This window comes from Giraffa tippelskirchi, chromosome 6 (assembly GCF_054371585.1).
Source record: "Giraffa tippelskirchi isolate mGirTip1 chromosome 6, T2T-mGirTip1v1.2.pri, whole genome shotgun sequence".
Classification (NCBI taxonomy): domain Eukaryota; kingdom Metazoa; phylum Chordata; class Mammalia; order Artiodactyla; family Giraffidae; genus Giraffa; species Giraffa tippelskirchi.
The window spans coordinates 89,562,191-89,574,235 of NC_137280.1; the positions used below are offsets into that span (position 1 = coordinate 89,562,191).

Consider the following 12,045-nt stretch of genomic DNA (forward strand, 5'->3'; position numbering starts at 1 on the left):
AATCATTGTGACCCAGAAAGAAGTTACACACTGTCACAAAGATTTCCAGAGTCACACAAGAGACACTTAGCCGTACCCTACCCCCACTAACATGCAGATATAAAGCCAATGGACCCTAACCCAAACCCACCCAGGTTCTCAGCTCTCAGGCACCCACACAGTGCTCCAAACAGCTACCCAGGAACACAAGGGGAGGGACCCAAGCTGTGAATTCCTTCATAATTGTACTAGGTAGTAAAGACACAAGGTCACACAGCCAGCCAAGTGCAGACCACAGCCTGACCCCAGAACACCATCACATAGGTGACCATCACACAGAGGGAGGTAGCCTACATTTATTCCTGATCTCTCCTGTACAAAAACACACCTGTGACCACACATGAGTTTGAGCACACTCTGGGAGTTGGTGATAGACAAGGAAGTCTGGCGTGTTGCAGTCCACGGGGTCGCAAAGAGTTGGACATGACTGAACGACTGAACTGAACTGACCACACATCAGATGCAGGAGCACCTGCCCTCAACACAGCAGCCCACAGTCCTGGGATCAGATCCAGGTCTGGTGGTCCCTTAGATTTGCCCATGTTGCAAAGACACATTTGTGCAACACTGACCCCTCCCAACAGTCCCACAGACCCAGAGGGTCACATCCAGGAGTCAGGCCATAATCCCTCATGAAATTCACCTGCATTTATTTGTACATCAACCCATAAGACACACCCTCCCCAACACCCCCTCACTTTGGGTGGCGGTGGGCAGGCGTGCACACACACCCTGGGCTGCAGTCACTTTCGTCATTGTCATGAACACACAAGCTTAGGGACACAAAACTTTGTCCCCACACTTGGCACGGATACAGGACACATGTTCTCCCTTCAGAGACACACCTACGCAGGGGGCACTCTAGCCTGGCACAGACAGCCCTCCATCCTCAACTTTGAATGCATAATCCAGTGTGGGAGGGGCAGAGGCTCAGGGCTCCAGCCCCAAGAGGGGCATCCTGGAGTGCCCCTCAGACTCTCCAGTCCACCCTAGCTCCAGAAGTGCACATGGCTCCACTTGACCCCACCCTGAGGTCCAGCCAGCCAGGACGCTGTGTTCCTAACCCGGCAGGTGTCTGCCCCACCCGGGGTAATTAGGAACCAGCCCGGACTGTCTGTCCTCGGACCCATGCCTCCGCTGTCCAGCTGCTGGACAGCTCATAAAAGAGGGTGAGGGGTGATGCTGCTAGCTAAGGCAACTGGGGAGGGGACAGGCTTCAGGTTGATGGGCTCCATACTCAACCTGGCTTCCCTTGTAGCTCAGCTGGTAAAGAATCCACCTGCAATGCAGGAAACCTGGGTTCAATCCCTGGGTTGGGAAGATCCCCTGAAGAAGGGAAAGGCTACCCACTCCAGGATTCTAGCCTAGAGAAATCCATGGACTGTATAGTCCATGGAATCGCAGAGTCGGACACGACTGAGCGACTTTCACTTCACTTCATACCCAGACTGAGGCCCCTATTTCCTTGGATGTATCCTCGCACCCAGCAGCTAGCCCTCCCCCCACTCCCCCACCCGAGCTCATCTCCCATCCTCCAGCTCCCAGTATCCCCACACACTTTTGACTGCTGGACCCCTGCTGGGGCGGAGGCAGGTTGCCCAGGCTAGTTCACATGCTTACTAATTGTAACAGCGAATATTAACAAACACTCCTTGGCAGGTACAGGCCTGGGGCTGTTGTAAAGGCGTTACCTATTTTATCTCATTGTGTCTTTACAAGCAGGAAATGCGAATTTGGTGCCTTTGTTATTCCCGCTATTATTCCCGCTAAACTGAGGCCCAGATGACACACAGCCCTTTCATGACACACCTGGGATTTGAACCCAAGCAGTTTGGTTAGGTTACAAGTACTTCCCTGACATGGACCTGCCTATACTGGCTTGTGTACAACCTGGAGTTGGGGGGGACATGTCTAGGCTCGTGGCTGGGTTCCCCTTACATATGCACACCCTGGCACAACTAGATCCTGAATGTGCGCTGTCTAAACACTACTTCCTGACTCATGTGTATCCTCCAGCACCCCCTTTCTCCCCTCACCCACATTTAGCTCCAGCTTGGAACCTGCAAATGCCCAAGGTCATGCCAGTCCTGGGTCTCTCAAGTAGGGTGTGACAGTGACTGTCCAGGGAGTGGCAGAGGGAAGCGTGAAGGGGGGAAGGCGGGCTGCTAGGTGTCTTTCAGGCTGGTGTGCTGACCCTTCCAAGGTCAGGTGAATTTGTGCCAGGGCCCTATGAATGGCCACACTTCTGTCTTCATTTTAGGAATAGGGGACTGGTGCTCAAACTGCAGGAAACATGCTACAGGCCACTAAGACTGCTCCAGGGGCAGGATGGGACTTCAGGGCCCCTCTAGCCTGAGTTTTTTGTCATCTTGTCCCCTAAATTGCCCCCGTTTCAGTCCTGTGCTGGGACAGGCTGATGCCATGCCATTCCATAGAACAGGAATTGGTTGGGGGGGAGGTGGGTGGAGACTGTTAATCCCCAGTCTGGCAAGCCCAGCCTCTGCCCAGGGCGCCCACTAATTCCCAAACCAAACAGCAGGCAGTGCTGGGCCCGATGCCGGCCTAATCCGCTCCCCGCCAGCCTGGGGCTGGTCAAGGGGCCTCTTGGTTCCCACGCTCTGGGCCCTGAAGGAGGTGGGCAGATGCTCCTTCTTCTACTCCAGGCCTTACAGCCCCAAAGGACACCTTGACCCACAAAGACCAAGAAAACAGCACCCCTTTACCAAAGAACCCTCCTTCCAAAATTGCCACAATAAACATGCATCTCTATTAGATCTCTGTTGTGACAATGCCTCTCTGGATGTGACATCTTTGTGCAGTGTACAACTGTGCAACCGTACATGAAGGTACTAAGCCCCAACTCCCACCTCATATCAATATCCACAGAAGTTTAAGATCATTTTATTGAGGGAGGAGAGGTGGGGAGAGGTGGGGGGGCAGCTATAGCTCCCCCAGCCCCACCAGGGGGAAAAGACCCCCTCCCCGCCTCCCATCCCCTAAGTGGTTCCCCTGTATTAGGGGGGGAACTTTGTGCAAACTTTGCCCCGGAGGGTGGCGGATGGGTGTGAAATGGCAGCTGGGGCTGGTGGAGGTGCTACTGCGCGCTGGGGGGCTTGTAGGGCTCCAGGAGGAGAGCGGAGAAGGTGTTGACCTTGTCCGCTCCCCGAACCTCATGGGGTAGCAGCGGCAGCTTCACAATGTGGAAGTCTTCGTATAAGTCCTCCATCTGTGGCGGGGGCAGAAGGCAGCAGTCAGGGGGCCATGGGGCAGGGACAGGATGTGATCGGTGTAAAGGGTCAGGCTGGGGGGGGTCTCAGGGTCAGGGACAGAATATGAGCAAGGACTTCACAGGGTCATGGGTGGGAGTGGCGCCAGTGAGGTCAGAGACCATGGGCCTGGACCTCCCACTCCCCAGGATCAGAGATACCCAGGTCAGCTAGTCTACAAAGGCCAGAATCAGGTCTGAAGCAGGAGGTGAAGGGCAGGGGATTAGGCAGATGAACAGAGAGTGGGATGGAGCAAAAGATCAGAGAACATGGTAAAAGGTCAGCTGGGCTGGCTGGGCTGGGCCAGATCGCAGCTTCTGGGGTCAAAGTACGAGGACTGGGCGGGAGGGTGGGTATGCGCACCTGGTCCAGGTACTTGGCTTGGATCTTGTGGCGGGCCTCACACATCTTGCAGGGCTTCTCGGGATCAGGGAAGACAAGCTGGTTGACGATGATGTTGTGCGTGTCAATCTTGCACTTGGCCAACTCCTGGATCAGCCGTTCGGTTTCATAAAGGGACAGGAACTCCGCGATGCACACACAGATGAAGGTTGTTTGCTCCTGTGGGAGGCGAGAGAGGACAGGGAGGGGCAGGTCTCAGCCCTGTCCCCGTTGTTCCCGGAGCCTCTCACTGCCCACCTGGACCTGAACTCACAGGGTCCTTGAACTGCTCGCTGACGGAGCGGATGACAGGCAGTGTCTCCTCCAGCTTGGAGGCCAGCTGGTCTGCATTCATGTCGCCGAGGCCCAGCATGTTGCACATCTATGGGGATGGGAGAGGGCTCATGGTTTACCTGGGGCCCATTACACTCCCTGGGTCCAGCTCACTAGACACTTGGTTGGGGAGGGCAGGGCGGGTTGGGGGAGATGGGAGGAATCGAATCCCAACACCTCTCAGTGGTTTAAGATGAGGGTCCTTGAGTAGATCACACGGATCCAGCCCCAGCTCTGCCATTTTTGTGGGACCATGGCCAGGTTAGTGCCTCAGTTTCCACATGTGTAGAGCTGCTGTCCTACACAACACACTGTCACACACTCAGAAGGGTGCCTGGCACACAGGAAATGCTCCACAAATTTTACTACCTGAGGGAGGCTTCCCTGATGGCTCAGTGGTTAAGAATCCACCTGCCAAAGTGGGAGACATGTGTTCTATCCCTGATCCTGGAAGATCCCACGTGCTGAGGAGCAACTAAGCTCATGTGCCGCAACTACAGAAGCCCTTGCAACTAGAGACTGTGCTCTGAAACAAGAGAAGCCACTGAAGTGACAAGCCCAGGCACTGCAACTAGAGAGTAATCTCTGCTTGCTGTAACTAGAGAAAAGCCCTCGCAGAAACGGAGACCCAGAGCAACCACCAACAGATAAAAAGTTACCACCTGAGACTCAAGTCCCCACCGACCACCCATAACCAGGGAGGTGGGAGTGGTGTGCAGAAGCATGCGGTCATTAGGGTTGTCATGTCGTGCTAATAACAACCCGTGGTGGGGGGACTCGCATGCTCTCCATTTGACAGACACGGCCCAGAGAGGGGAAGTGACTTGAGGTCACAGAGCAGTATCACACCAGAGTGCAGTGCATTTGAACCTGGGCCACCTGGCTCTGGATACAGTAAGTCCCCTACATAGGAACCTTCAAGTTGTGAACTTTTGAAGATACAAACATACATTTGGTTTCGGCCAGAAACCAGAACCTGTGCTATTCATGTCAGGCACGACTGAACCTGCAGCTTGCCCTCTGTCTCCTATTGCTGACTATCCTTCAGCTCTACCACCTCACACCTCCTATCCCTCCTCCAGTCAGTAACTCTTCTTGCCTGTTCTGTATGCCAATTGTTGTACTGCCTACTGTACTTTTTAAGGTACTGTCCTGTGAGCTTAAAAATGTTTTATTCTTTGTGGTTTTTATGTATTATTTGTGCATGAAGTATTATAAACCCATTACAGTATGGTATGGGCTTCCCTGGTGGCTCAGCGGTAAAGAACCCGCCTGCCAATGCAGGAGACTCAGGTTCGATCCCTGGGTTGTGAAGATCCCCTGGTGAAGGAAATGACAACCAACTCCTGAATTCTTGCCTGGGAAATCCCATGGACAGAGGAGCCTGGTGGGCTACAGTTCATGGGGTCACAAAAAAGTCAGAAGCGACTGAGCAACTAAACAACAGTACAGTACAGAACTGCATAGACAATTGTGTTATTTGGGTACCTAGGTTAACTTTGTTGAACTTACAGACCAACTGGACTTACAGACCAACTGGACTTACAAACTTGATCTCGGAACGGAACTCATTCATATGTAGTGGACTTACTATATGTGGTTTCAAGCTCTGTCTGGTGCACTCAAGAGGTGGAGGCAGGGACACAGTTCCTCCACAGTGAAGACCCAACCCACCCATTGGGAAGCGCCGACTGAGAGGGCACGTGGTAAAGGCCTTTGTTACGGTGCGATTGGGAGCCCTGCTCTGACTCAGGGGATTCCTGGCTGCCCAGGGGCCCTGCCTGCCTGTGAGATGAAGGGGCTGATCTGGTTCTTGATCTGCATGAGGCGGCCAAGCCCCCGCTCGACGATGGTGGGGAAGTTGAGCAGCCTCAGCGTGTGGCCTGTGGGCGCCGTGTCGAACACCACCACGGAGAAGTTCATGCCCTTCACCAGCCTGCAGGGAGAAGAGGGTCAGGCCCGCTCTGCCCCTTCTTCCGCCCCCAGCCCCAGGCAGCACCCAGTACCCCTGGCCGTGCCTGACCTCATCACCTCTGCGTAGCTCATGGCCTCGTCGATACCCGGGAATGCGCTCATAGCTTCTTGCATCATCTTTTTGCCCATGCTCAGCATGTTGTCCTCTTCAAAGAACTCGTCTGGCAGCTCCGCCACGCCCAGGCTGGGGTCAATCTCCTTCGGGCCGAGGGGGTCAAGATTCAGGCTGCTGTGGCTGGGGCTTTGGCACCGAGGCACAGAGCCTGAGGGAGCGTGTGGGGCGCCTGAGCACAGCCCATCATCAGGTCACAGCTGAGGAGACCCCTGAGGTGCCACGGCCCCTCCCTTAGGCGCTTCGGGTATCCAGCGACCACAGATTGTCAAACCCTTTCACAAGCAGGTGGAAGATCGTCAACTGTGCTCAGTGTCCAGATGGAAGCCAGAGCCTACTGCAAGGCCTCTTCTTTTTATCTGGCCACATCATGCAGTATGTGGGATCTGAGTTCCCTGAATAGGGATCGAACCCGTGCCCCCTGCAGTGGAAGCACAGAATCTTAACCACTGGGCCCCTGGGGAAGTCCCTGCAGGGACTTTTCACTGGCTATTCCCCCACCCAGCCCAGGATCTCTTCCAGATGAGTCCTATAACATGAGTTTTCCTTGAATGCCTGAGCTAACAGTGCAGCCCTAGCCCCCGCTGCCCTCTTTTCCTTTCCCCTTAACATCTGGCCTCTTGAAGATCCCCTGGAGAAAGAAATGGCAACTCACTCCAGTATTCTTGCCTGGGAAATCCCATGGAGAGAGGAGCCTGGTGGGCTACAGTCCATGGGGTCATAAAGGAGTTGGACACAACTTAGCGACTAAGCACATACACACTTGGTGTTCACTTATCGTGTTTATCACCTGTATCCACACCAGAGTGCCAGCCCCAGGAGGGCAGGGGTTTTGACTGTCTTGTTCACTGTGGTGTCCCCAACATCTGGGAAGTGTGTGGCACAGAGTAGGTCCTCAACTTGGATGTAGGATCCATGAAAGGATGACCAAGCCTGGGGTCCCTGGCCTGTCCTGCACTCAATGCCTCTCTATCTTCTGCCTGTGTTACCTCTTTTTCTTCTTCTTCTTTTTTGAAAAATAATTTTATTTATTTTTGGCGATGCTGAGTTTTTCTTTGCTGCAAGGGCTTTTCTCTAATTGCGATGTGCAGGCTTCTCATCGCGGTGGCTTCTCTTGTTGTGGAGCACAAGCTCTAGGGCTCTCGGGCTTCAGTAGTTGCAGCGCCCAGTCTCTGGAGCACAGGTCCAATAGTTGTGGCACATGGCCTTAGCTGCTCTTCAGCATGTGGGATCTTCCTGCATCAGGGGGGATCGAATCCGTGTCTCTAGCATTGCAGGTGGATTCTTTACCACTGAGCCACCAGGGAAGCCCCTACCTCTTCCTTTTGACTTCATGGTTTCTTTGGTGAATCCCTCAACTCCCTGGCCTCAGAGGTCACTTCCCTGTGGGGAGCTTGTCCACACATCACCCCCCCAGTCACACCCTTGAGGGGTTAGTCCTAGCTACTGGCCCACTCTCTGACCCCAGCTCTCTCAACTCCTGTTATTCTAGATCTCTCTGGGCCACACCTCGTCCCCACCCCTCTGCCCCCTTGTTCACTGTCAGTGTCCCTCTTGGCCAGCACCCTTATCCAGTCCAGTCTCCAGAGGATGCCTCTGCATACACACACTCCCTTTTTCCTCTGCAGTTGGCAAAAGCCCCATTCTCATTATTTGCAGCTCACTGGCATGGCTGCACCGAGGTAAACATCCGAGGAACATGTCTCATAAACAGCTTTACCTTGCTCCCCACTGCTGATCGCAAATCTCCAATGGGCATTTGACAAGCCAGACAATCCACCGGTGGGAGTATTAATGCCACATCTTCTCCCTCCTCAAACACCTTCTTTCCAAGTGGCCCTCAGTCTCTGCTGGGGCTTGTGCCTCAGTGAGAAAGTGAAGCCACTGGCCACCAACACCCTCATTTCACCCTAGAAAATGCCCCAGTCCTTCCTTCCAAGCCCCTGGTCCTGGCAGAGCCCAAGTCCTGGGTCTGTGCACTGGAGTGAGCAGACGCCCTCCTGAGGCCCCTCCTCAGCTGGGATCTTCATTCCCTCCTGTAGCATCATTTGTCCCTCCCAGTTGAAGCTTTTTTTTGGCCACACCGAGCAGCTTATGGGACCTTAGTTCCCAAACCAGGGGTTGAACCCGGTCCTCAGTAAAGAGAGAGCCCAGAGTTCTAACCACTGGACTACCAGAGAATTCTCTGAAGCATTTGCATCAGCAAACACATGTGCTCTTTAGCATCTCCTTTCTCAGAAAAGCCGTCCTTAACTCTCATTCCCATTCCCCTCCAGGGATGGCCATGCTCATTTCTCTGCTTCCATCAAGGTGATCACTGTCTCCACTTTGGTTCACCCACTCCAAGCAGGCTTTTGTACCCATTCCCAGGGCGATCTGCTTAAAACGGATGTGCATGCCAGAGCCAACAATTTTTCTGCCCAAGTCCGTTTGTCCTCCTCAAGTTTAGGAGCCCGTACTATCTTGCTTCCCTCCCACCTCACCTGGGGCTCCTCCTTGGCCTCTTTCACTGATTCTTTCTCTTCCTCTGATGGACCCTAAATACTGATATGCCCCCAGTTGTTTCTGGGCCTCTCTATTCTCTCACTCTTTCCTCCATTCACACAGCTTTAAATAAAGATCATCCTCGGGACGATGACTCTCAAATCAATGCCAACCTCCTCCTCTAGGCCCATATAACTAAGCCACTGTCCTGATGTCTCCATTTGGATGACCAGTGGGCACCTTGGTCTCACTGAGCTGAATAAAATTCCCCATTTTTGCCTTCTACACCTGCTCCTCTCCCAGTCTTCTCCATCTCAGCTGCCCAGGGAGTCAACTAAGAGATGTACTGAATTCATCTCTTTTCCTTGTGCATTATAACCAAGCAGTCAAATTGCTTTAATTCCAAAATATATCCTAGGGATTTCCCTAGTGGTCCAGTGGTTAAGAATCCACCTTCCAATGCAGGGGATGCAATCCCCGGTCAGGGAACTAAGATCCCAATGACATGGGGAAACTAAGCCCACATACTGCAACAGAAGCCCCTGTGTATGACAATGAAGAGCCACTGAAGCCAAACAAACAAATGAAAATAAATCCCAAATTTTACCACTTCTCACCTCCCTCCTCACCAAGTTTTGGCTGCCAACCACTGTTTCTAGCCTGGTCACTGTCCCAGTTCTCTTTGCTTCCATTCTTGACTTTATAATCCAATCTCTTCATGAAAGCTACAGGGAACTTTTCGAAAAACGATTTGGCCGTGACGTTATTCTGCTTAAAACAAACAGCTTCCCATTAAACTTGGAATCAGGGACTTCCCTAGTGGTCCAGTGCCTAAGACTCCATCCTCCAACCCAGGGGACCTGGGTTCAATCCCTTGTTGGGAAACTAAATTCCACATGCTGCAACTAAAGATTCTGTGTGCTGCAACTAAGACCTGGTGCTAAGGCCCAGAGCAACCAAATATATAATAAAAATAAATATAAAAAATATATAAATTTGGAATCAAAGCTAAACTGCTCCCAGTGGCCTGCTAGGTCCTATACCACGTGTCTCTTATTGATGTCTCCCTCCCCTCCCCTTTCTCACTAATCTCCAGTTACTCTGGTTTCCTTTCTGATCCACAAACGTTTCTCACCCAGTCCCCTGTGGGTATGCTGAAGAAGAGGGGAAAGTGGAGAGACAAGAGGCTGGGGAATGGGCAGGACATGGTAGCTAATGGTGGGTGTTCACAGGAAAGGCCTGAAGGTGCCTTTGACAGAGTTGGGGGTGTGTGTGTGTGGCACGGGGCTGAGCCTTGTTGCACTCACCATGGCAAAGAGGTTGTCATAGCCTTTGACCTTGGTAGGCACCTTGGAGAACTTCTGGTCAAATGCATCGGAGATGTTGTGGGCTGGGTCGGTGGAGATGATCAGAACACTCTCCCGCCCCTTGGACAGCTGGACTGCTAGGCTGCAGCTGGGCAAAGGAAAGGTCAAAAGGTGGGGGGGGGGGTGAAGAGTTAGGCTCTGCTCCCTAGGTCTGCAAGGGGAGATGAAGGGTCACAGGAGCAGGGGACCTGGATCAGCAAGGGCCTTGAGAGAAGAGTATGGAGGACTGTGGGATCAGGCCTCAATCTCTGCAGTGGGACCCTCTCAGACTTCACCTACTGAATCTTCCACCTGGCTAGAGTGGTAAGATTAGGCTGAATGTGTCAGTCTGGTGTGATGCCTGCGTCTTCGCTGGCACAAAGTGGCATCATGATCCGGCTGTCCACCCAGCATAGCCTGACCCTGTGTCCCCTCCCTCAACGCTAAGCTAAGGGGTCCTTTGCACCTGTTGCTAAACTCGGTGGTTCGGTCCATCTGTCCAGGGTAATCTGCCCGGGGAATCCCTCCTCCTCCTCCCAGCTGACTGGGATAGCCTGATCATGTGCCCTCCCTCCCGCCTTCCACCCCAACGTGGGCAGAGAATGACAAGGTTCACCAGATTAGGATAGTTCGCTCAGGTGCCCCTCTCCTACTCTGGGCACACTCTGGTACAGTCTACCTGATGGGGACATCTAAGTGCTCTCCCGGACCCCGTGCGCTGGATTCAACATGGTTCAGCCCTTGAGCCCTAACAGGGATGGTCCAACTCAAGAGGGTGCCAGGCCGGCTTTCACGAGGTATCTTCCATTTGCTCCAGATAACTTCTGGAGAGTACAATCCAGAAGACCCCGCCCCAGCCCTCTTGACCGGCTGGTGCTAGAAGACCCGGTCTTTCGCCTCCCCTTCATCCTGTGGTACATCCCACCCGTTTTCCCGGCCCCTACTGCAGCCTCCTTACCTGCAAGTTGTCTTGCCAACGCCACCTTTGCCCCCAACGAAGATCCACTTAAGGCTGCGCTGCTCGATGATGTTGCTAAGCGTGGGCTCCAGCGGCTCCACATCAGGCGCATCCTCGAACTCCTCTGCCTCAACCCCCCACCCGGCCACCCCTGCCGCCATCTTGGAACCGGCTCACGTGATCAAGCGGAGCGCACCATGCAAAGCACCTGCAGGGGAAATTTCCTATCACATCCCCATCAAGGCTAGAACCTTGAATTGATTCTATCATAGCCTAACTTCTAGGAGCTAATAGAAGCTATATGTCCAATGTCTTCCCTTCCAAGCTTCACCATGTCAGCCTCATGTCTATATTTTCTTCAAAGACTCCCCCTGTCTAATTAATACATTGGTACATCCCAGGATACTCCCCTTTACTGATTGGCCGCTAAGTCTAGCAGCACTCCTTTCATTGGCTACATCTTTTCTTACTTTCACCAATCACTCTCATGTCCCGGCAGCGCCAACCTCTCCTTAGCAACCGGCCAAACACCCATTCCATTCCCTTTTCAAGAAGTTAGTTCCGAGGTCCACCCTGACCTGACGCCATAGGCTCAACTTCTTGTCGATCATTTCCCGTCCCCATTCTCCGAACTGGGTCCCAACACCCCTCAGGTCCGTCTCTTCTGTTATTCAATTGGCTGGGAGCCACCGGGCTCCTGACGCAAACCAATCACAGACGAACTGATTTGTTGGCTGGAGATAGACTCGGCGCTGCGAGTGGGTTAGAGGGAGAATTACTCCAGTTATGGGCGAGGTCCGCAGATTCCAGTGAGCCCTGAGCTCCTATGCGGGCTTGCATCCTTGTTGTAGAAGGCACCCGATTCCCCAAAACCTCCTTCCACTTTACCCCAGGTTCGAGGGGAAACGTCAGTTCAGCCAATTCTGTTTGAAACTCTGACCTGGGCAGGAATACATGCTTGGTCCCAGGCCCTTTTGCAGACACTATACCTTAGATACCTTAGATGGAGACTCCAACCTAGAAATATCCGCGTCTTCATTTCAGTACTCTAGCACATAAAGTAATACCCTGATTTGGAGATATGAACCTCTCAGCTCCTTGGAGTCAGCTGTGTCTCTACTTCCAAATGAAAGGTCCACCCCAAAGATAGGT

The 12,045-nt window shown here is 53.1% G+C and overlaps 1 protein-coding gene across 2 annotated transcripts; it reads right to left on the minus strand.

Moving 5' to 3' along the window:
- Positions 1–2,924: 2,924 nt before the first annotated feature.
- On the minus strand, positions 2,925–11,068 carry GET3 (guided entry of tail-anchored proteins factor 3, ATPase). Of its 2 annotated transcripts, none has more exons than XM_081504543.1 (7): positions 10,894–11,068; positions 9,897–10,044; positions 6,043–6,188; positions 5,805–5,955; positions 3,961–4,068; positions 3,669–3,866; positions 2,925–3,265 (listed from the first exon to the last, which is right to left on the minus strand). In XM_081504543.1, the coding sequence occupies exons 1-7, from the start codon at positions 11,052–11,054 to the stop codon at positions 3,134–3,136; spliced, it is 1,044 nt and encodes a 347-aa protein (XP_081360669.1). In that variant the 5' UTR covers positions 11,055–11,068; the 3' UTR covers positions 2,925–3,133. The 2 variants fall into 2 exon arrangements, with proteins under 2 accessions (XP_081360669.1, XP_081360668.1); XM_081504542.1 differs by having other exon boundaries at positions 6,043–6,191.
- Positions 11,069–12,045: the final 977 nt, after the last annotated feature.

Coding starts and splice junctions, on each gene's coding strand:
- GET3 (XM_081504542.1), bottom strand. CDS start 11,054: ATGGCGGCAGGGGTGGCCGGGTGGGGGGTTGAGGCAGAGGAGTTCGAG. Junction 10,045..10,893: donor GTTGGCAAGACAACTTGCAG/GTAAGGAGGCTG, acceptor TCCTTTGCCCAG/CTGCAGCCTAGCAGTCCAGC. Junction 3,867..3,960: donor GCGAGCAGTTCAAGGACCCT/GTGAGTTCAGGT, acceptor CGCCTCCCACAG/GAGCAAACAACCTTCATCTG.